Source organism: Crotalus tigris, unplaced genomic scaffold, assembly GCF_016545835.1.
Source record: "Crotalus tigris isolate CLP2741 ecotype Arizona unplaced genomic scaffold, ASM1654583v1 scf7180000018048.2368360, whole genome shotgun sequence".
Lineage (NCBI taxonomy): Eukaryota > Metazoa > Chordata > Lepidosauria > Squamata > Viperidae > Crotalus > Crotalus tigris.
Window position 1 is genome coordinate 749,668 of NW_024096794.1, and position 23,803 is coordinate 773,470.

Sequence of the window (23,803 nt, forward strand, 5' to 3'; positions counted from 1 at the left end):
GTCAATGAAATATCAGTGGCATCTGCATTAATGACTGCTTTAAAAATAGCAAATATAAAGCAAACAGGAAATCCCACTGCAAGAACATAAGACCTTGGACTATGTACGCATAAAATAAAATGGTTGCTATAAAACATCCATATTTTCTGGTTTCTATATACATATATGTATGTATGTATGTATGCATATACATATACATATAAAATTAACAGTAGGAAGGTCCATATTACACCAGAAAAGATTAGTGTAGTTCATTAGTGTAGATCTATTTCCTCAGTAATATTCTTTAAGTCAGATAATCATGGAGAGCTCATTGGTTTTTGTTTTACAAACAAAGCATAAGATTAAGTATAAAAAGAGGACTCCTCATCTCTAAAGTTGAAGATGCTTTATTCAAAAAAGACCTGTTAACCTGTTCTTGAGCTCTTGTCTCACAAAACTATCATAAGCTGAACATCCTGATAACCAGGCTCAGATTTGTTCTATTAGACTATTCATCTTTCCCTCACTCATCAAAATTTTTTTCCTTCTGTTTCTTTGTAGCAGCTGAAGCTACCAATTGGTTAACTGCAAATCTCAGACGTTCCAGCCAACAGGGCCAATGGTGGAGAATGCTATGAATTCTGCCATGGAGTTTCTCTTGGATCAGTCCCCTTAGTTATTCAAAGTATATGACAGTTTATATATCATTGAAGGATGTGACTTCATTTGGGAATGGTGCCACTTACTACACTTTTTTATATATTCATTTACCGTATATGCGGGCGTATAAGGCGACTTCCTCAAGCATTAAAATCGGCGCCAAAGACGGGGGTCGTCTTATACGCCGAGTCGTCTTATACGCTGGAAATACTGGTAGTTTCCGGTGTATAAGACGATGTTCTAGGAATGCGACTCGGCGCCAAAGACGGGGGTCGTCTTATACGCCGGGTCGCCTAATATGCCGGCATATACGGTATTTAAAATGTATTTCTACACATATATGTAATTAATTACAATATTAGTCATTCTGAAGTCAACATAATAAACCTCCAGCTCAGAATTTGTCACAATAGGATTTAACTGTCATTTAGTTTTTATTAAGACTATTAGTTGATTATGCCTCTTTGCTTATTTAAATTTTTGTAGCTTACTATGAAATTCTGTCATGCCTGCCCAAATGAAGCACTGCTGGATCCTTACCAGTCTGATTTCCATTTTCCTATGGGCATTATTGGCTGCTTGCTGCAGTGTTTTGAGAGAAGCCTGCAGTTTTCTTTTCTGCCACTGAGGCATCTTGGTAGTATCCACCCTCTGTAAAACAAATCAGTTCCATTATGCCTTTCCATTTCATAGATTCTTTTTCAGATGGGAGAAAGGATTTTCCAGCAATGCAGTTGAAGGCAGAATATTTTTTTTAATTCTATAGTTAAAAGGACAGAGTTTGTTTGAGTGAATGAACCTTAATTTTACTCTTAAACAAGAGACATTTCAGCATGATGTGCAGTGCATTGATATAAAAAAAATGTCATTCTTTAGTGAGTCCTGTTGATCCATACATGTTACTGGCCAGTCATTTTACTGAAATCAAAGGAAGGGAAATAGGATGATGGTCAGTCAGAGAGAAAAATGAAGCCCTTGAAACAGGTTAGCAATAGCAATAACATTTACATTCTATACTGCCCCATAGCAGTCTACAGCACTCATCGGGCAAATTACAATCTAAGCATCATTTGCATATTTCCTCCAACAGCCTGGATCCTCATTTTACTGGCCTCGGAAGGATGGAAGGCTGAGTCAACCTTGAGCCCCATCAGGATTGAACTCCAGCCTGTGGGCAGAATTTTTCTGCAGTGCTGCACTTTAACCACCAGGGCACCTCCAGGTTAATGACAAGTATATCTATGCTGAGTATATTGACCTCATATAGGGGTGGGGGGGGGGGAAGAGCAATCTTCAATAAACATTTAAATTATCAAAGGATCCAGACCTAAAATCAGATATCCTACCCTCAAATAATATACTAATATTTCCATTTGTTCAACAAGTATCAGATAATATAAGCTTACCTGACAACTAGGAGCTTAATGTGAGAATAAGGTCATGTGACAGCATTAAAAAAAACCTCTTGTGAATTCTTTTGAGTAGGCAGGCACTACTCACATCAGTCAGATGACCAACTTCCTTGGAGATTCGCCACGCTTCACTGACTGAGGCTCCTCCCACTTTCACTCGGGTAGCAAGGGAATCCACCTCTGTGGCCAAGAACTGGCCAATATCCTGAGCCTATAAAAACAGAGATATCACCTTATTTACCTTGTTTGCTGGATCCCTGGAAAAAGGGCTTCTATTCATGAGAGCATACAGTGGGTTGCTTGCTGGTGATGAGAAAAAAGCCAGAAAACACATAACACTTAAAATGTATTCTAAGGAGGGGGTGAAATTAATGAGATCAGGAAAGGAGATTGCTCCTAGAGATATGTATGTTGGTGGGAGAGTTACGGTGAAACTAAAATAAGCACTTGCACAGACTAAAAGCCTCAGGAGTTTTGAATAAAGCTGAATGGGAGAGATGACAACTGAAGAAAAGAGATAGCCTTCATTATTAAATCCTGTTGTCTTGCCCTATTTTTACCACCTCTCCGGGGTGTCTTTAGACCCATTTAGGGTCCCCTGGCAGGGTGAAACTAGCCGTGAAATGCGGGGCTCTGCAATCCATCAGCTGTGTGCTATGGTGCAAAACCGGAAGTCTCACTTCATGCTATTTTATCTTTACCCTCCTCCTTAAGTATGGAAAAAGACAAAGCTTGGACAAAGTGGAGAGGAACTGACCCTAACAATTATTCTATCTTCATAGAATGGTTATGATGATATTAGTATCATGTCAGAAATCTTATTCAATCTTGAATTTGAAACTTATCTTCTTAGATATTCTCCAATATCAATTGCAGGTTACCCAACATTATAAGAGAGCAGAAGAGGACAAATCAAATCAGGGCTTGGAACTAGTTCAACTGCAAACTTGTTTAAGTGATTCTGAATTCCAGAATTTGAACAGAGATGGAAAGAAAAGAGCATAGTGCTTGCCTCCAGCATGAGACTGGAGGCAACAGGTGAACATTGGAAAGGGCACCCCTCTCCGGACAATGCAGATCAAAGGGAAAGCGAAGGACAGCAGATCCTGGGGCCTGTTTAAACAGCACCGGAATCTGTATCTTTGGAAAGGTCTAGCAGCTATTTCACCGAGGTCTTACTTGTCTGGCTTGCTCTCCTGTCACTGCAACAATATGGCTGATTCCTTTAGCCATCTGCTGCTCTGAGATGATGGTGAAATCTTGTACATCTCCTGTTTGCAGAAGGTGTCTGGACGAGAGAGAAGGAGCAGCAAATAGACTTTGTATTTTGAAAGGAGTCAAAAATCTAAAGCCCACTTCAGAACATATAAAAGACCTTTGGAATAAGCCTATTAAAGAAACAGTAAATGGCAGAGACAAGACAGCCTCCAATCTCCCACCTTCTAGGACCAAACCACCTACCAGCTTAGGTCAATAAATAGTTCACCTGTGCTGAACTTCAAGTGTTTGCAATCATAAATAACCAAGGAGCAAGAAGAAAAATAAGAACAAAAATCTGTATGTTGACAGTGTTTTAAAACTATCCTTCTCCTTGGCACTTAAATTACAATGTGTCATTTTATATTGCTAATGTAAGGTAAGAGTCTCATTACAAATACAGTATGCGGGAGGGAGCTGCCATCCAAGACCCTTGGCAGTTATATTGCAGCAGAGAGAGAGCTGTGGCAGACTGCAGACATTATGTAGACCTTCTTCCTACTGAAACTGGGAAGCAGATTAGAATTTTCAGGGAAACCCACTTCCCACACACAATTTCAAGGCACGCGCAAAACATCCCAATTTAAAAGAAACAGGACAGAAATACTTGCACTCCACAGCACAGTTCCACAGAGGTATTCACTGCATGTTTGGAACCCTCAGCCAAGACTTTTTCAACTGGGACACCTACTGACACAATACGAACCAGATCGGGATACACCTGAAAGATTTCAGAGAAGACCACATGGCATGGCAATAATTGGCTGTACAATTGGTAAGCTACAACTATTACATGGACATAATTATGTGTAAGATGGCAGCACCCTTGAGAATGTGCTGAAGACTAATCTGTGGGAAGATCTGAACACACTATCTCCATTCATTTGTCCACCTTTCTTAAAGGTAGCATTACAGCAGCACAATCCAAGCCCTGTCACCTTTGTTTGTGTCAGCATCACATACATACACAAAGGGATAGGGCTTAGATCATGTGCTATGACCACTAACGCTCCTGAACAATTGCTACTGGATGAGAAAGATATTACTAATAGAAACAAGTGAAAATTGGTTGAACCTGACATATTTTCAATAATAGTCAGCCAAATGCTTGGCTACGTTTCTGAGATTCTCAAATTCCATGAATTTCAAAGGTTCCTTTTTTTAGAATGCTCAATATTTTGTGGCTGGGAATTAAAACAAAGGGGGAAGGAACAAGTATTATGGAAATGGGATTCAGAAGCAGAAGCCAGGTAGCATAACTATAGAGAAAGCATACAGAATTATACACAATACTGGCTATTTCAGATGTTTTTAAATCCAATTTACTTTGAAATTTAACCAATTATATTTTGCAGCACTTGTGCTCTGTAAGGCCCATTTTGGAGTTATATACTAACAAATATAGAGGGGGGTCACGCATGCTTTTCCCAACTTTGTATGCTGAATATGGAAGAAGACAATGAATGTGTTTAGCTGAAAAAAGTTACAGGCAAGGCATAAATGAGAATTTTACATAACTGAAAATCTTGATCATGCAGGAAATATAACTGTTCAGATGAAATATGATTATATTCTCTGTACAAACCTGGTTCAATCATGGAAGAGCATGATATAAAGCTCTAAAATGTAGTCTATGTTTTTCTAGGGTTTTTATTAACATTTTCTTTCAAATGTACCAAAAAATTAATCACCAACACTCACAGACACATCCTTTGATCTATCTATCCTGAGGTAAAAAAGCCCCATTAAATTAGAGATAAAAAACATCTAACAGTTCTTTATAGGTCAGAATTTTAATTTCAAAGGACCATATAATTCACAGTAGAATTTAGTAAAAAGTTCTTGGAGAAATTATATGCATCAAAATGCAAAACAAATGGGGAGAATCATGTAGTAATTTTGGAATCACTTTTAAAATGCATAATATTTGTAATTGTTAGACATTTCAATTAAAAATACATTCAAGAATGTAAATATTACCCAGAAATGACTCTAAATATCTCCAGAACAAAATACCTATCCTGGCTGAGATTACTATGGATGTGATTTTTAGCTATTTAAGACTTTTTCCTTTAGTCACTGCAATCCCCCAAATTACCGTATCCAGTTTCCGGAGTCCTAGAACATCACTGGTCTGATTAAGGGGAGCTTTTCGTGTATAGACAGTTTCATTCCTTTTGATCATCTCTTGGACCACACTTTCTACCTCTTGCAGATTTTCTGTTTTTATGGGAACCTGATGAAGAAAAATATTCTTCATCAGAAAGATGCAGCATTACACAACATGAAGTTTAGTGTATTGTAGAATGCAAAAGAGTGGATGATTAGTTTCCAAAATTCAGTTTCAGGAGTTAACACTCACTAAATTTTTAAGCTTTGGTATTCTCATTTAAAAACTGGAATCAATAGTTCTTGAACCAAACTATATAAGATTTGTTTGCCAATATATACCAATTTTGTGTAAGAGAATGCTATCAAAACTTACATTTTTAGGCTTTTAGTGTGAAAACACCAAGTAGTCACAATAGCAATTAGGATTACATGGCAATTGATGAGTTGTCTTGTGCATGTTACACATTAAAACATAAATCTATAGTTAAGTGCTCCAAAACAAAATTGCTTACATCACTCCACCTCCATTTATACATTGAATTTGGACCTGCATAACATACAATTCCCCCCATCTGTTATTTTAGCACTTTTCTTCAATGCTGGATGCTCTCCATCCTTGACAAAAATCTGTACTGCAAGACATTCACTCTTCCCACTGCCAATTCTCTCTCTCCTTTGTTATCTATATCAAATTACTCATTAACCAAATTTTCCTCCATGGTAAAGAATGACCAAATCCAACAGAATTTATATGCCCTGTGGCTGTCCTTGGTCAGTGATGGAGGAATAAGGAGAATACTTGTGGCAAGATGGCCAGCAAACAAATTTAATAAATAAAAATACTGTTTCAATACCAGGACTGCTAACAATGACTGAAGTCTAAAGGCTGTCTCATTCATATGTTAGGGGACAAGATAGTAGGTGTTGAACTAACTTTTGCAGCTCAACTCTAGGTGTGTTCCAGGTTTTCTTATCCTCCCTGCTCTAAATGTGGAGTAGTTTGGGGATACCAGGCACCTTGGTGTTGACAAAAAATCGCAGATGCTCAGCAGTCACACTGGATCCCTGCTGTTCTGTGCAGTCTCCCAAGACTTGGCGGAGTGCAAAGTTTAACAAGTGGGTAGCTGTGTGGTTCCTCATGGAGGCTAGCCTCTGAGCCTGAAAACAAAGGCAATGCACTGGATAAGCGTGTGCTGATGTTGTAAAACATTATAAACAAGATGAACATATCAGCAATAAAAATGAGAGTTTTGAATGCATAATAAAATCATTTTGAACACATGACTGTATATACAAAGCTATACTGACTCTTAATTCACCTACCAAAGCACCAATTATACTGTGTAGGAAAGTTCTCAGCAGGTTTTTTTTTCCAGCTTTGCTATCCAAGACTCTTTTTCCTCTGCAGATACCACAGATTAAAACAAATTAAGTGTGTCTTTATAATGTCCATGTTTATAACTTCTAAAGCCCTTCCCTCTCTAATATTCTTGAATTAACTAGTCAAGAACTTCTGGCCCTACAGATGTTGCTGAACAAGTCCTAGCAGCTCCAATTAAAAAGGCAATGAAGGATGCTGAGACCAGTAGTTCAGCGATATCTGAAGATCCCAGGTTACCTTTAATTAATTTAATTAATGTTCGAAGAAACATACTTGTTTGTCCGTTCTTTGAGGTAGGTCAGGTCAAGAAACAGACACTGAAAGGATTCCACGAATGCTACTCTATTATAGGACGTAATGACAGAATCTTGAAATCCCATTAATTTTGGTTTGTCTGTTTGTTCTATACCAAACAGAATCAAAGCATGGTTATTTTTGGTTTCTTTCTTATGCCTTTTACCTCTTTAGGAATGCATTGCCATTTCTTCTCCCTTTCAAAGCTCATCCATTCCTTCTTCAAGATAATCTCTACATTCCTTTACATTGTGTTACTAGAATACCAACTTCATAGCTCTCTTCTCATCCAGTAGAAATCATACATCATTCCTCTACAAATCTTTCGTGTATCTGAAAGTCACCATACTTGTTTTCTAAGATATTCACTGCAGCATAGTGATAAAACTCCTTGATACTCCAAATACTGCTTCTTATAATTAAACAATTATTAAGTAATTAAATTAAAAGAGAAACAGAAAAACAATCTTGTCTTAAATCATTCTATGTGATGAATGTCCTGATGTGAGTTACTAGCACACACAATTTATACTATCAAAAAGTTCCTCCTAAGGGTACAATGGCTTAATTAGAACTATGCATGTCATTAAAAACTGAGCATCTCTCACTTTGGCTCACCAGCCCATTTTAAAGCATTAGCTGCTTAGGAGTAGTATAATGCTTGAGTAATAATTTGCTTGAAATAAACTTTGGTAGGGTCTCTCAAAATAACTTTGTTATAGTAAGGCGAATTCCATCATTTTGCTTAAGCAGCCAAAATGATGGAATTTGCCTTACCGTAACAAAGTCACTCTGCTAAAAAAAATCTCTATTTGCAAATGTTACCCTCCACTTATTTCAATGGGTCATGTAGTTGAGAATCGTTAAGGAATCTGCAGGTTTTTTTCCTCTCTGACTCTTGAATGTAAGACACTGTCTTGTGCTAAGCTGCAACATGTATATTTGTTAATCTTTGTGAGTTGGTTGAAAGGCAAATAGTGTTAGGGAAAAATCAACAAAGGTACAAAGTAACATAGAATATCCTACAACGTAAGTCCTTGGAAATGTTTGTCATGCCCAGGGTGCAATATGTTTTCTTAACTTTCCACCCAATACAATCTATTAGTATGGCATGCTTAAAAACATACTGTTGACTCAGGAATTTTATGGCATTGCCCAGCACAGATTGTTACCTCATCCACAAAGAGTTGTACTTGGTCCCCAACCTTCAGGGTTTCTGAAACGAAGACTTCATGGATTACATAGCCACCAAATACTTGTACTGATTCAACAGGGAAAAGTACATCCTCAAAAGAAGGAAAAAGGCACAACTGTTAACACAGACACTTCATGATTTTTGTGAATCATGTTCTTCTATTCCAGTATTTCTCAACCTTGACAATTTTAAGGCATGTGGACTTCAACTCCCAGAATTCCACAGCCAGCAATGCTGGCTGTGGAATTCTGGGAGTTGAAGTCCACATGCCTTAAAATTGTCAAGGTTGAGAAACACTGTTCTATTCTTCTACAGGACATTCAATTATCTTAGTCATTAACAAATTGCTATTTATCAATCAACTAAGCTCTTAAATTAATATTGGGAGAAGTATAGATTAAGATCAATAGAGGTAAACCTTCTGCATTTAGTACAAATACTATAGTAATCAGTGACTGAAAGTAAAGCAAAAAGATGTGGATAAGGAATAAACTGGTGCTATAGCCTGGAGACTGCAACCCAGATGGCTTATGCATTTCAAGGAAGCTCATGCCCAGATTATCATCAGGGAATAATTTCAGTTCTGAGTGGGAAAAAGCTTACCTGCTGTCTGTCACACAACATATAGCCTTGATCAGATGCCTGACCACCCTGTTCAGCGTAGAAACAAGTCTTGTTTAACAGGACCCCACAGTGCTGTTTTCCTGAAATTTCCTCTTGAAGAGTCTGATTTCTATAGAGTGCTAAGACGGTGGCTTGGCATGGCTTAAACACTGCAGAGAGCAAGAAAAAGGTCACAGACTCCATTTCTATAAGGTGGCCTATTCAGTGGAGCCACCTGGAGAATAAGACAATCAGCCAATCATGTAGCACTGATCTGACCAATGCTCACCTAAATGATTTAAAAGCCAATTTTGGATAGTCACATGGCATCAGTACTCACAGTACCCAAGAACATAAACATATTTAAATGGCATTATTATTATATGTGGGAGTATATAAGAAGGGAGTTTGCCCTTCTCTTTGGGCAAACTCTGGGAGACAGTGGGGCCAGGCATGCTGTGGTCCATGGGGGTTGTGAAGAGTCAGACACAACTTAGCAACTGAACAACAACAGTGCCTTCTCATGAGAGATCTTGCCAGTTTCTGTAATGTACTGCTGGAGCCATAAACAAAACTTTTCAGCTTCCACCAAATAGATGAAGCTGGGTATGTGAAAAATCTAAGAAATACAAAGATTAACGACTGTGGAGATATCACTCACAGTTCCCCACATAGGTAATGACAATGATGTATTACTGGCTTTAACTGCATTAAATGAATTTAAATATGTATCCATTCAATACATGTGCCATAATAGATTTTCTTCCTTCAAGTTCAATTCCACAGCTCCAAATTCAGAAGAGCTAAACTCTCACTGCTCTACAAAAGAGGACAGAATATAGGAAACAACATTAGACTAACTTGGGGGCTGCTGGATTATTTAGCCTAAAAATGTCTACTTTGGCTGGCAATACTTCTTCAAGGTTTCTCCTTTTATGAATGAAATAAAGACATCATGGAACTTGCTGCAAGTTGCTAAAAATAGGCCTCTTTCCTCTGGATGTGCTGGAGTCCAATTGTCCCATCCCCCCACCAGCCAACTCTCATGGTAATTGGTGAATAAGACCCGACTGAAGATATGTTGCTGCTTGGGCAAAAGGCCAAAATGCTGCTTCTCCTCTCTCCCCTCACAGAATCCTACATGCAAAAAACAACATGGAGAAAGGAAGCTAATATTCTCCATGGTTTCCAAGGGCAACAAATGGGATTTAGGTATATAGAGCTCATCTGGTGAGAGAGGAGGTGCTTCCTCTACAAGGAGAGGATAAAACAGAGTCTCCTTCTGCCTTGGAATCAATTGCCAGAAGCTAGTACCAAAATAGTCAAATACAGACTATGTCAAACTCAATTTCATTGAGGGCTGCACCAGCATTGCGGTTGCCCTCGGGGTGGGTGGGTGGGTGGGTGTGGCCTACTGAGTGGGCGTGGATGGAGTGGGTGTGGCCTACTGGGTGGACATGGCCAGCTTTACATTGTTTGCGTCAAGGGTGCCTGTGGGGACCTGGGCAGGAGAGGGACAGATCTGAGGGTCTCTGGCAGAAGGGGGTGGGACTGGGGCAAGTGCCAAGGCATGGTCCATTTCTTCATTCCTCACAAAGGGTGACACCTCCTCAGCATGCACCCAGGGGACGGGGCCGACGCAGCAGGGGCTGGTTCCTCGCTGTTTCTAGGCGGCCTTGTGGAGCTAAGACTGAATGCGTTTCAGCATAGATGGCCACCACAAAATTGTACATTGGCTCCCGGCCAGCCTGGGCCAGGGCCAAGGCAGCGGGGGCCGTTCCCTCACTGTTTCCAGGATGGCTTCGCGGGTCACATGAAACCACTTCGCGGGCCGCATCCAGCCCCCAGGCCTTGTGTTTGACATGTCTGGACTATGTGATTCTGTTAGTATGAGCATTACACAGCCTATATCCATTTGGAGGCGGCAGGAAGCCACAGTGGGATGAGCAGTGGGAAGCCTTCTGAAGGCCTCTCACTCCTATAGTGAAACTCCCGGCCTGCTTCCAAATGGTTTCTCAGAGGGAGAGGTGACTTGGGCTCTTTTTTCATTGTGAGGCCGATTTCAGATGGAACATGGCTAGGAAGTTTTAGGGATGCGAATCATCCCCTCTTCCATCCTTAACACCTCACAAAATCTGAAAAGTATGCTGAAATTAGTCTGAAAAACAATTATTTCATTCCATGATTTGAGGTAGATTTTAAGGGTGGAAACAGAACAATTTGTTTCCCTAAAGTCTGCTGCTGCCATTCTCCCACTTATACCATGTCAACTGAGAAAAAATAAATATAAAAAGCAAGCAAAAAGAAAAATACGTCAGCCTCACTGTTTTGACAAAGTCATCATGACAACTGATGATCTTCTACTGACCTTAGGAAGTTCAAGAAGCAGAGTTACAGCTATCTCACCCCTCAACTAGAACTCCCCCCCCCCATTATCCAAGATCACTTTATTTAGCTGAAGCTTGCAAGCATGCAGCGTACAGATGCAATAATAAAATAAGTAATGGCTGCCTGAGTGTGTTTTTTTAAAACTCACAATTATGCTACTATTGACTTTTCAAATCAGGCAATGAGCCCAGTTATCCTATCCTAACAAAAACATTTATTTCCCTATTAGAAAATAAAGTCTTGTCTTCATCAAGCATGGTTGATCCTTACCATATTTCCCATCTTGTTCAAGTTTATAGTCATACTTGGGGGAATCATCAGTAATAGGCACATTCCGCTCCTGCAATTGGGCCAATGAAAGCACATCCAGCTGCTTCCCAGGACTCTGTGGTTGCTGTTGCTGTTGCAACTTAGCATTGTGCTGCACAGGTATGGAAAGGGAAGGAAAGACACGGAGAGAGAAAACAAAAGAATGAGCCACATCAATTTAATAAAACCTGTACACAGAATTCGGGAGACTGTAGCATTTTCATAAGGCTATCCCAATCTAGGATTAAGTTTAAGTTTTTGAGAATCTTTGCTCCCTTTTAAATCAAGGGTTGGGGAGGTGGAATTAAATGCTTATGAAATTTTACTCCAAGTCAGTTTGCACCTGTACACCTTTTAGAAAAAAAATATGGCTATTCCATTTGAAACAAACAAACAAACAAATCAAAATTAAGACAATATACTTAATCTATTGCTATGGATTATGATTTATTACAGCTAACAGAGGGGCTTCTTCAGAGGACCTCAAAAAACTGGAGTGAACTCTTTGTAGTCTTCCAGATATTGCTAAGCTCCCAATATTCTTCACCATTTACCATAAGGGCTGTTGGGAGTTCCCTTTTAGCTATGGCTAGAAAGCCATGGTTGCCTATTCTTCCCTTATGTTTCTCTATAAGTACCATTTTTAAGGCATTGGTCAGAGGAAAAAAAAATAGATCAGTTAGGATGATTCATAAAAAGACATAAGTGACGCTTACTTCAGCATGTTCCTGAGCCAGATGATCAAAAGTAGCAATGTCTAGCTGTACTCCTTTTTCTTCAAGCATCAATTTAATGAGATCCAGGGGGAATCCCAAATTTCTATAGAGAGACCAAGCTACCTCACCTGCAGGCAAGAATATGAGCAACTTCAGCAACTTTCCTATGGTTAAGTATGTCATCCTATAATGCAGCATCTGCCATTTTTGATGCTTCCTAACTAGAATCTGAAATTGTAAAAAAACCAACCATAGGATAACCACTGACTGTGATTACAGAGTCATTGGAAAGTTGCACATGAATTCCCATTAATCAGCCAGAATATCACTCTTTCATGCATACATGGTCAAAAGGAAGGGACAAGTCAAAGCCAGGCAGGTGGGTTTTACAAACAAGGCATCTATCTCATTACACTGTACATTGTACTTTGGCAGATAGCAGTGGTTGGTTGTGGGGAAATGAGATCCTTGCCTGGGAAGACTTGGGAATGATTCAATTTCTGGAGAGTTCGGTTTATAACTCGGCGTCCTTGTAAGAGAGAAGAGAAAAATGCTGCTTCATTTTCATTGATGATATTCATAATCTGCAGGGAGATAAAAGAGGCAAACTGAATAGGAACAGAAAATAAATAAACCTATTGCTTAAAAAGCCATTTATTACAAGTGTTGAATAAAAGATTAAAAGCCAAATTAAAAAGTTGAAAAGCCAAGCTCTTCAAGGTATCTTGCTCACTAAGCAGAAGATGTAGGAAAAGCATGATGCATGCTCAACTCATGTTCTAGAATTCTACTCTCCCTGCAATCCTATGATCCAAGCGGAGAAAAGGGCAGAGTAAGAAATATATAAAAGAAAAAATGGCATCTGTTCAAGAAAAAAAAATCCAGATTGCATACTCTGTTGACATTGATCTAGGTCTGTGGTGGTGAACCTGTGGCACGCAGAGCCCTCTCTGGGCACACGTGCCGTGATCCCAATCCTAGGCCTTCAGCTGGGTTTTATAAAACCTTTATCGCTTTAGGCCTCTACCGCCGTGTGCAAAAAAAAAAGGTTCAATCAATCAATCAATTTCAACTTCTTGCGGGAAAAAAAAAGATCTCGCAAAGTTGGAATTGATTGATTAAACTTTTTAGTCCCACTCAGTCTGCCGTTACCACCGCAGCCCCCCCACCCAATAGGCCACGCCCACCCGGCACCCGATGATACATAAGTGGGTTTTGGGTTGCAGTTTGGGCACTTGGTTTCTAAAAGGTTCGCCATCACTGATCTAGGTTTTCAGATGCATTTAGTTCACAAAAGACCACCATCAACCATAATTAACTATGGCAACATAGGTATCTGTCATGAAAACCTTTTTGGAATTGAGGTCACAAAGTTGGATGAAGATAGAAAGAACATCATTGCAATGTATGTGCTCATTTTTCTTTGCACTTATGATTTGTTCTTAGTGTCACATTTGGTGAAATTTTTAGGGACTGAACCCCTTCCCCCAACTTTCAAATTGTCGTAACATATAATTCCCAATCTATTAGCTGTAGCAGCATCCCTTTAACGAGGGATGTTATTTGCCTTCATTGGCAGGATAATTTTTTAAAGTTTAGTAATATTTTTCTAATGTCTTTTCTATCAATAGTCAAACTTTGTGCAATCAAATTACATATCAAAAAACTGATTTTTAATGGTTTTTAAATGAAACTTTTCTCAGGAAAGGTTTTAGAAAATTAACTGGAACTTTCTTTCTCCAGATAGTATACAGTACATGTATGTTATTGCTTGGACTATTCACTGGGTTAAAAAAAATACTGGAAAAGAGGAATATATCTTTCGAAACAAAAGAGACAAAACAGAGACAGCACATTTTGCCTTAGATCTCTGCTCTAGATGGGACGCTGGCTTATAGTTTCATTCATATCAGAAGAGCAAATTTCCTGCTTGCATTTGCTCATGTATGGCACAGAGGCAAACTGTTGGATTGACCTTTAAAATGCATGCTGTAGTAGCATAATTGCTCAGGAGACAGCAATGAAGTCCAATCCCACCTCCATTCTTCCACGATTCAAAATGAGATGGCAAAAAAATAATAATCAAAAACTGGAAGCTGGTATAGTATGCTCATTGAAAGGGAATGGCTAAGGAAAAAGTTCCACTATTTCAAGCAATGTGTAACAATTAGAGATCAAACACAACTTTGAGTGCAGCAGCAGTAGCTGCTTACCTTGTCTGGGTCCCTCTTTAGTTCTGGATAAGCATCTCCCTGCAAAGGAAACATCAACTCATTACAGGTCATTAGTAGTGCAACTCTCATTTCTCCCCATCCTTAATTTACATTATATGGAATGTAAATTCTGAAATCAGGAAAAAAAATGGGTTTTGTCAGTCTCATGTCAGGAATTACGTAATATAGCAAATTACCCTCCCCCCCATCCCCAATTCTATGCAAAAATAAAATATCTGAGTAGAATTAATGTGAGTGACAAACAGCATCAGATGTGTTGACTTAACACAAATATCACAAAAGGCCTGTCAGGCTCTTCATATTATTGGACAGAAACACCTCCATGAGAGCTGCCTTTCAGTCAAGAAACATGCAATTCTGCAAACATAACTCTTTCCTGATTCCAGGTTTTTTGATAATTCTGTTACTAGACTGTATTCTGCATATTTTCTATTTAGCAGATGTGATGTGATATGTCTCACTGGAATAGTAGAAGAACTGCTGGGTCACTTACTATTTCTTCTAATATTGAGACCATGTGTAGGATAACTAGGTAGTTTTAACACCTGCATTAAAAAAAATCTGCTGTTTCATTCTGCTATCTCTCCCATATTTCTAGCAGCTAAGGGTTTCATCATCTGATGCCACAAGGTAGTGCCATTTGATAAGGCAACCAGTACAGCAGTGTTTCCCAAACTTGACAATTTTAAGGCATGAGGACTTCAACTCCCAGAATTCCACAGCCAGCAACGCTGGCTGTGGAATTCTGGGAGTTGAAGTCCTCATGCCTTAAAATTGTCAAGTTTGGGAAACACTGCAGGACAGCATTAGAAAAGGAAATTATCTTCCCTATGAAATCAAATTCTAAGTTACCAGAATTTCTACCACAACAGGAACCAAACTCGCCAAGAACCCGGGTGGAGCATGGAGAACCTCTGAAGAAAATCGCACAGCCCTGCGCAAGATATGACGCAGAACAAGCCTGCAGGGAAGAAAATGTTTAAAAAAGAAATCAGAATTCTGAGTGAGTAGGCAATTTTGCTTTTTCAGAAAAAGTCTGAACACTTGTTAAAATTCCCACCAAGATTCTCTTAGTGTTTACCTGGTTGGTTTTACAACTATACCCTTGGTATGTTCCATATATTGTATACTTTATGCACGCATTTTGTGTCTGCTGCAGTTGTCTTTCTCCACTAATCTTTTGAAATCATTCAAAACTGTAGCTTCCATTTGCCCCACCCTGCTTCCTCTCTCCGTGTAACTTTCTTTCTCAAAACGTCAACCTGAATATTCTCTAATCACCCATTCCCAACCTTTCCCTCATTATTGGACTTTTTCCTTACTCGGCACCAGCCATGCCTGGGAAAATCCCGTCCGCAATGCATACAGATAAAGCACGCACGTGATCTGCCACTACTCTGTATGCCATGTTCATTCCCCCTGGGTCAGTCTCGCCAACCAAGCCTTGGTAACCAGGTCCACCACAGCCCTGAAAGGTAATAGAAGACACTGGAGAAAGTCACACAGGAATATTGCATTCTTGTGGAACTGCAGAAGAGGGTTGGGGCAGGTGCATGAAACGTTTGAGGACAAGGTATGAGGGAGTGCACAAGAGATGCAATATGGGTGTGCAAGAAGCACGGTGTGGGTCAGATGTGCAAGGAACTCATTATGGCTCAGTGTGCACAAGAGGCATGGCACAGGTCAGGGAAGGTGAACAAGAATGTGAGAGACATGGTGCAAGTCAGAAAGAGTGCAAGAAGGTGTGTGGGGGGCTGCTGCAGATCTGGGCAGGTGCATGAGGATGTGCAAGAGACATAGCACAGGTTTGCACAGGTGCACAAGGGTGAGAGGCACAATGAGGGTCAGGAAAGAGGTGTGAGGCAGAGCAGTGAGGTCCATGAGAACGTTTAGCGACATTTCAAATCAATGTAAATCAATTCAATCATAGTCCTTCATAGATCTTAACTAGGGCCTATTAGGGAGGTACTGTATGCAATTATACATACAAAACTTCAAAGTCTCAGTAGAACTACGCCAGGCTGATTGTCACCTTATGAATGGCATCCAGGATTGGGGTGAAGAGGTCAGTGTCATAATTGGAGCGTTTGTTTTGAAGAACAGTCATCAACCTTTCTAAGCCCATTCCGGTGTCCACATGATGCTGAGGCAGATGGCGCAAACTCCCATTGGCCTCTCTAGAAATGTATCAGTTACCAAACAAGGAAAAATGATAAATATTAATTAGAGGCCCTTCTGCTGAAGGGAGGGGAATGACAATGTTGCAAGGGATTAAAATGAAGTTGGAGAAAGGCACCAGGAAGACTGATGAGGACAGACTTGATGACCAAGATCAGTGGAGATTATACAAAGGCTCTTGTCCATCATAAATTAGGATGGGCAATCCTTTGCTGTCATTCTATAGAAATAACCTGTTGGGTGAGCAAAGGCAAAGCCAGAACCATAAATGAGTAAAGACACAATTCCTTAGGCTTAGATGTTCCTTTTCCAGTGTTTTACACTACCCTTTTCTCTCTTAATTTCTTTTGCTTTCTGACATCCTCTTCTTTCTCATCCAAGAAGCAGACTGTAGGATAGGGAGATGTTACTCTTGCTAGAGATCTGGGCTGATTTCTCATTGAAGGCTTTTGAAACCAGGACACAAGCTGTGATGTGGGGTTTGGGCTGAAGGTTGATAAGCTCTGACAATATCAGAATATTAATGCAGAAAGTACACTCATCAGAGGCAATACACAAAGTGATAGGGTGAAAAAGAAATAGGTTTTTAAAATTATGGGAGATAATAGGCAAAATGGATAATTGAAGCCTTGCAGAGATCTTGCCATGCCACATAAAATTGGTGCAGCCCTCCAGCTGATAAAACTAAAATATAATTGGGGGGATGACAAGGAGAATATCTATCTATCTATTCTATATAAATAAAAATGTAAATGTTTGTTTGTTCAAAATCTTAAATCTCCGAAAGCTCTTCACCGATTGCTTTGAAATTTTGACACAATGTTCGAATACGCACATGTTTTTATATACCTATATTATATAGATGTCACACCTGTGATAGGTAAAAACATGCTTTTTGTGAAAAACAGCACCATCTATTGGACGTAAAAGCAACACGCTATGATTTCAGACAATCTCTATATCTGCACAGACAATGGAACAACAAAAACTACTGTATACCCACAAGCACTGTGAAATTAAACATATTACAAACGTGTGCTTTCTCTTTTCTTTCTTTTCCATTTAACCAGACTGAGCCACAGCAACGCGTGGCTGGGAACAGCTAGTATAATATAAATAATCGGACTGATAAAACAATACTAATTGGTATAAAGCCTGTGAACATTTATTTATTTTAAAAATTTGTATGGCTGCCCATCTTAAAACCAACTCTACATATTCTATGCCATACAAAATTTTGCTAAGAAGTCAAGTTATGGCATTGATATAAAGCTCCAACAGTAACATCATATCATACCTATTGTACTGTATGAAAACGAGATTCCAGATCTCCACCACATCAGGACAGCCCTGATTCACGAGCGCTGCTGCATTTCTTCCACCCCCTATATGATCATAATGGATTTCTGTGCAGGGCCCACAGGGACCAGTGTCCCCCATCTCCCAGAAGTTATCTTTCAGGTGAAAAGGAAGAACATGGCTAGGGGGCACGCTGAAAAACAAGCAAAGAACAAGCAAACAAGCAGAACAGCCGGTAAGTGGAAACAGTAAATCCGTATTTTCCCTTTTCTTCTCCAAATGCATGGATCTATGAACTTCATAGGCTGGAACTCAGAAATGTCAAAATGGGAAATCTCTGTTTCCGGACTGCCCACTTTGCTGTGGGTAGGTGAAGTCACTGGTAACTTAGACATGGTGTCAACTTCTGAAACGAACCTGGTTGAAGCCATCTATTTCGTTCTGAGTTACCACATAGATGGGGTATTTGTATCATTAGACAAAACACTGAGCAGTCCCATGGAAACCACAGTCATTCCTGCAGGTGCAGGAAGGAGGAGCAAAGACGATTTGAGAAGCCTGCCACTTGCTTTCATTGGATAGCATGATTTATAGCATAGTGGAGTGGAGGGGAGTATTGCTTTTAGCTACTTCAAATCTCTAGGGAAATTTCAGAGTTGATTTCATTTTTGACTGTGCTGTTATTATCTATCTAATAAACATGTGTATTAAAGGAACTTTAAGCCTCGGAGTTCTGCCTTATGTGGTTTCATTAGTTGGAACCTTGACACATGGTTCATTCATTCTGCTAAATCACACGTGCTTTATAAACCAGAGGTTGGTTTCACAAAACATGCTTAGCCGAATAAACCATTCTGTGGCACAATATGGTACATGCAATCCATTCCTCCTCCACTTTACAATCGTGGCTTCTACTGATGAATGCTACTGAACAAGATGTTACAGTATTCAGTCCATGCTTGCTGCACACAATAGTTTTAGTCTTCTAGGCATGACTAGGGATCAGGATTATGCAATACTTGAGCAAATTGGGGGTAAAAGTCAAACAAAACCATGTGAAATATAAAACAAAGCTATTAATTATTCCAGGCAATGCACTGACCAATGCTTCTTTCCTAGCCCACTGTCCAGTTTTCATATTATAAATGCTGCTGCAATTATTTCCATATTGCAGTGGGTTTGCAAACATGCCTCTAAGTCTTTTCATTTTATTATTCGAAAGAATTCCTGGAAATTAACTACTTGAAAATGAAGGTTCTGGTGTTTTTGAGAAAACACTTTAAGACTCCTTCCAGATGGAACATTAATGGAAGATTGATTAAAATCTTAAAATATTGGGTATTACAGGTTAAACCTTGAAATATTAGGTATCTGCTTTCAATCTTCTATGCTCAGAATTAACGAAACATGAGAGCTGAATACAAATCTCATAGTACATTTCTTTCAGTGATAATGTATGTAATCTCTAACGCTCATAATTTTGTTCCAGTGGCAATCAAACCTCTTAAGGCCAAAGTTTTGAGCCAGTTGTTATATGGTGTCCAGTTGCATTTATATAAATATTTAACCTAGAGTTTAGGCAAACAAAATTCTTGAAATCTTTATTTCTCGTCAAATATGATCCCCAAATATTTGTATAATGTACATGTCTCACATAAAAGACTCTTTGTAGTGGTGCAAATTGATGTTACCCATTAGGATGACAATGAGTATATATTCCGGCTCTCCATTTGAACGCCATACATTTTTATTCGGAAACTGAATCTTATTTGTGCTACTTCACTGTCAACTGCATAAACACTGCTGTATAGAATTAATAGCATCCATCATGACACTCTTTAACTGCTTGCACCACTTAATGATCCATCTGTTAATACTTCTAAAACTGGCAAAATATCTTGTCATAGAAATAGCTTCTAGAAGCCACCTTGTTCCCACTTAATGTAAATTATTGTTTAGGTTATTTATATGACTTATATAATTTGAACATGTATATTGTTGTTTGCTTTTGGACCATGGTAAAAAACCCTCAAAATTTCTATACTTTATTTACATTCATTTTTTTTCTTAAAAATTACTTACCCAAGTGTAAGCCATATATCCCTACACTCTTCATCAGCAGTTAAACCAAGTGAAACATCACCTTCAAAGTAAGTGACATAAAGCTGGTCCTTTGGAATTTCATAGACATGTGTCAGGAGCTCCCATGCCATCTTACATGCTTCCTCCTAAAACAATGAAGCAACAAAAAATAATAGTTAAATGTTTGGTACGAAAACAACTTCAGATGCTCCAGAGGGAACAGATTATAAAGAATGATATTAGCTGCTTGTAGCACAATCAAGGACAACCTGGTGAGCAAATAAAATGAAAATATGGGACTAAATTGATCTGGGGAGGTCTTTTTCCAACTGGATAACCTTGGATAGATTACTCTCTTTTCTAAGTATTGTGCAAGATACCCTAAATTTCTTGAAGATGCAATAGTCAGATAAACGATTAGTGTCATTAACACCAGACTAAAATTCTATAAGGTCCTTTTGGCTGTTTATTTCTACACAGTTGTTTAAATAATGTATTCCCAGACTAATGTCCTCAGGTTGTGGTAGAATATAACCCTCACCATGTCTAATCAGCAAAGCCATGCTATCTAAAAATGATGGATATTATACTCCAAAACATGGCAATCCACAGGTTGGAGACAACTGGTTTAAATTATTTAGAAGTGGGAGAATAGAAGACTCATCAAGTCAATATGAATGCAAGGAACAGCAAAAGCTATTCACCTTGCAATTAGATAGTTTCCTTGACTTGACTTATGCCTCATGTTTGCATAAAGTGGCTTATATGTACAAATCAGAATAGAATGCTCAACTAAGTTCTTTCTCAAAAATATTATTTTTACAATCAAATCCTTTGTACTGAGAAACCATAAACATGATAATGATTGCTTTACTGTTCCAATTTATGGTGCAGTTTAGAAACAAACATGTCACAAAGAAAAAAGATAATTCTGGATCACATTCGGATCACATTTAGTTACAAATTAATTTAATTACAAATAGGTCATTTTTTAAAGCATGTGTAGCAATGCCTTACTTTGAAATAATCACCAAAGGACCAGTTCCCAAGCATTTCAAAGAAAGTATGATGATAAACATCTCGACCCACATCCTCCAAATCATTGTGCTTTCCACCTGCCCGCACACACTTCTGGGTGTTCACAATTCGGCGGTAACGTTTAAGCTCACTTTGAGGATCTGCTGTGCCCAGGAAGATGGGTTTGAACTGGAAATTCAAAAACAAAAATAAAGGAAATTTCACACAGGAGATATTTGGCTCATACTAAGAGAAGGATTGTTATAGTGAGAAGGCACATTCTCTTATTACTCAATAAACTAAGCTCCCTTAACCATGGTCAGCTAGCAAACATTTCCCAGTGAGTACAACAAACCCAGCCAGTCACATTTCAAAAGTTCTACTATTCTAGATACTTTTTATTTTGTGGTATCTGTGAGTTCCTGGAATCAATTTAAACAATGTTTTCAGTGATCAAATAATCATTTGATGCACAGGATGTAAGATCACTCTTTTCCCAATTCCTTTCTTTTTAAAATAATGTTCCTCCAAACCCATGGATGTAGAAAAACAAATTGAAAGATGCTGCTCTGTGTTTATTCCCCCACTCTTATCTTTTTTAGAGCAGAAATGGCTCCATATTTATAAATCCATCTTTAGTTCAGATTTGGATACACACTGGGCCATTTGGTAAAGTTCTCAACTGTATTTCAGCCTCTAGTGTATGTCTGAATGACACTACAAGCCAAACTACAACACGACTTAACATGTCATGCAAATATGTTCTGTCAGTCTCACATATGCATACAGTGTGCTCAGAATATTGGAGTACAGGACATTATTTTAGCTTAACAGTGATAATATTAAGTGGGAACTTGAACCAGCAACTCTCTGGATCCAATCCATTAAATTAGCTATTCATTATGCTGGTTCCAATGATGCTCTTGAAATGTAGAACTTATATTAAATAATGTTAAATAATGTGAATAACAGTGTAATGCATAATGGTATATGAAGCTGACATTATTTTTATCTAAAACATTTAACTGAATCAAGTTCTCAACAGAAAACGTGCTAGAGAAAAAACATAGTTATTTTTGAAATATCTCAACTGCAGTTCTCAGTTGCATTGTGATGCTTCTTATTCTGACTGCATATTTTCCTTCAGCTGAACATTTTTTCTCCGTTTTATATCTCCAGAAAAATATTCTAGAAGTCTAAAATATTGTAAAATGCAATGCAACTTTACGAGCAAATAAGCATTTCTTTTTAGCAGCGAGAAAGATATAAAACGACAGCACCGTAGCAGCGGCATTTACACCACGGGGAAAAAAATTCCGAAAAAAAGGGAACGAGATAACATCAGATCAGAGCCGTCAAGGGCAACAGCGGAAGCATTCCGCGAAGCCTGTTCTTCCCGCGTCCTATTTTGGGACCGTACCTGGTTCATTCCCGCGTTCACGAACAGCAGCCCGGGATCGTTTCGCGGCCTCACAGAAGCCGAGGGAACGACTTGATGCGCGTGCCGCTCCTGGAAGAACTGGAGGAACATCTGGCGCACGTGCGCGGAGGACAAGGAGGCAGTTGAGCGAGATTGGAAAGAGCTGTAATGCCAGTTGCAGGGCAACCGGAGAAAGCATCTCACGCAGCTATTTACTATCGCCGCCATCTTAGCTGCGGGCAGAATTGTGGGAATCGGAGGAGGAGGAGGCAAAGCTTGGGAAGTGACATGTGTATGAATGCATAAGAGCTCGAGCTCCATGTCACGGAGTGTAGAATTGCTCTCACAATTTTTGAAATTACAGTGATCTCTTTGTAAAGCAGTTTCTTATATTGCCGTCCTTGGGGAGATGCAGACAGAGTCCACATTCAACCTTTTAATTATATTGTTACAAAGAATCCACTTCTCCCAAAGTTCCGTTTGCATTGTTAATTTGTGTTCATTTTGGGTTTGGAATTTTAGGGCTGGTGCGTACATTAAAGTTACACTAAAGGGAAGTGTGATGGCAAGAAAATTAGGAATCCCTGTTTTAAAGGGATTATAAGTGTATTCAAACAGATCCCTCCAATGCAAGGTTGTGGCTCATTTTGTTACCTGTCTGGGGGAGGCTGGTCCTCAGGGCATGCACTGCCATAAAAAAGATGTGATTCCTGAGTTCAACAAGATTACATTGTTTAATAGAAGGGGCCCGGAGCAGTCCTCTCTCCTAGATCTTGTCAGCGGGAGGAGGGGGGGGGGTGAGCAAAAAGAGTGGAAGAGCAGCTGTTTGGGATCCTGCAAATACATTGTTATGGCTGCACTATGGTACTGATCACCAAACATGCACAGATAAAAGCTTTCTGCAGAGTTGCATCAATTCCCATCCTCAAAGTTTAGGAAAGTTATATGAAATCCCTTCTTGTTTTTTAAAAGTCCTTTGCTTTGGCTAAAAAGTTAAAACACTCTTCATTCTTTGTCTTGGTAGAATGACAAACACTCTATTCGTTTTAGCCTTGAAATCCAATAGATAAAGGTTTAGAGGATAGAGAAAAAAACTCTAATAATGTTGAGGATATTAAAAACTACAGACAGCACTCCCCAGACTTGAATTATTAAGAACTAGTATTTTAATTATATTCCAATTAAACAAAAAAAACCTTCATTTTCCTGCAAAACAAATACTGTAGGCTCCAACATACTATCTCTTTAAAAGATGACTAAGTGA

At 39.0% G+C, this 23,803-nt stretch overlaps 1 protein-coding gene across 5 annotated transcripts in view; it reads right to left on the bottom strand.

Annotated features, from left to right (window-relative positions):
• The window catches only part of AARS2 (alanyl-tRNA synthetase 2, mitochondrial), a 35,901-nt gene extending 13,098 nt beyond the window's left edge, over positions 1–22,803 (bottom strand). For all 5 annotated transcript variants that reach the window (XR_005557132.1, XR_005557134.1, XR_005557131.1 and 2 more), the window contains exons 1-19: positions 22,540–22,803; positions 21,120–21,308; positions 20,103–20,248; positions 18,019–18,213; positions 16,576–16,720; positions 15,866–16,011; positions 15,396–15,504; positions 14,523–14,561; positions 12,782–12,893; positions 12,310–12,437; positions 11,555–11,705; positions 8,897–9,066; positions 8,271–8,384; positions 6,441–6,581; positions 5,410–5,547; positions 3,923–4,032; positions 3,234–3,342; positions 2,143–2,265; positions 1,183–1,293 (exon numbers count right to left, since the gene is read on the bottom strand). Coding sequence is in view for 1 of the 5 variants with exons in the window: in XM_039347042.1 (XP_039202976.1) it covers positions 1,183–1,293; positions 2,143–2,265; positions 3,234–3,342; positions 3,923–4,032; positions 5,410–5,547; positions 6,441–6,581; positions 8,271–8,384; positions 8,897–9,066; positions 11,555–11,705; positions 12,310–12,437; positions 12,782–12,893; positions 14,523–14,561; positions 15,396–15,504; positions 15,866–16,011; positions 16,576–16,720; positions 18,019–18,213; positions 20,103–20,248; positions 21,120–21,308; positions 22,540–22,767 (2,604 nt within the window). In the remaining 4 variants the exon portion in view is untranslated. The remainder of the gene's footprint in view (positions 1–1,182; positions 1,294–2,142; positions 2,266–3,233; positions 3,343–3,922; positions 4,033–5,409; positions 5,548–6,440; positions 6,582–8,270; positions 8,385–8,896; positions 9,067–11,554; positions 11,706–12,309; positions 12,438–12,781; positions 12,894–14,522; positions 14,562–15,395; positions 15,505–15,865; positions 16,012–16,575; positions 16,721–18,018; positions 18,214–20,102; positions 20,249–21,119; positions 21,309–22,539) is intronic.
• Positions 22,804–23,803: the final 1,000 nt, after the last annotated feature.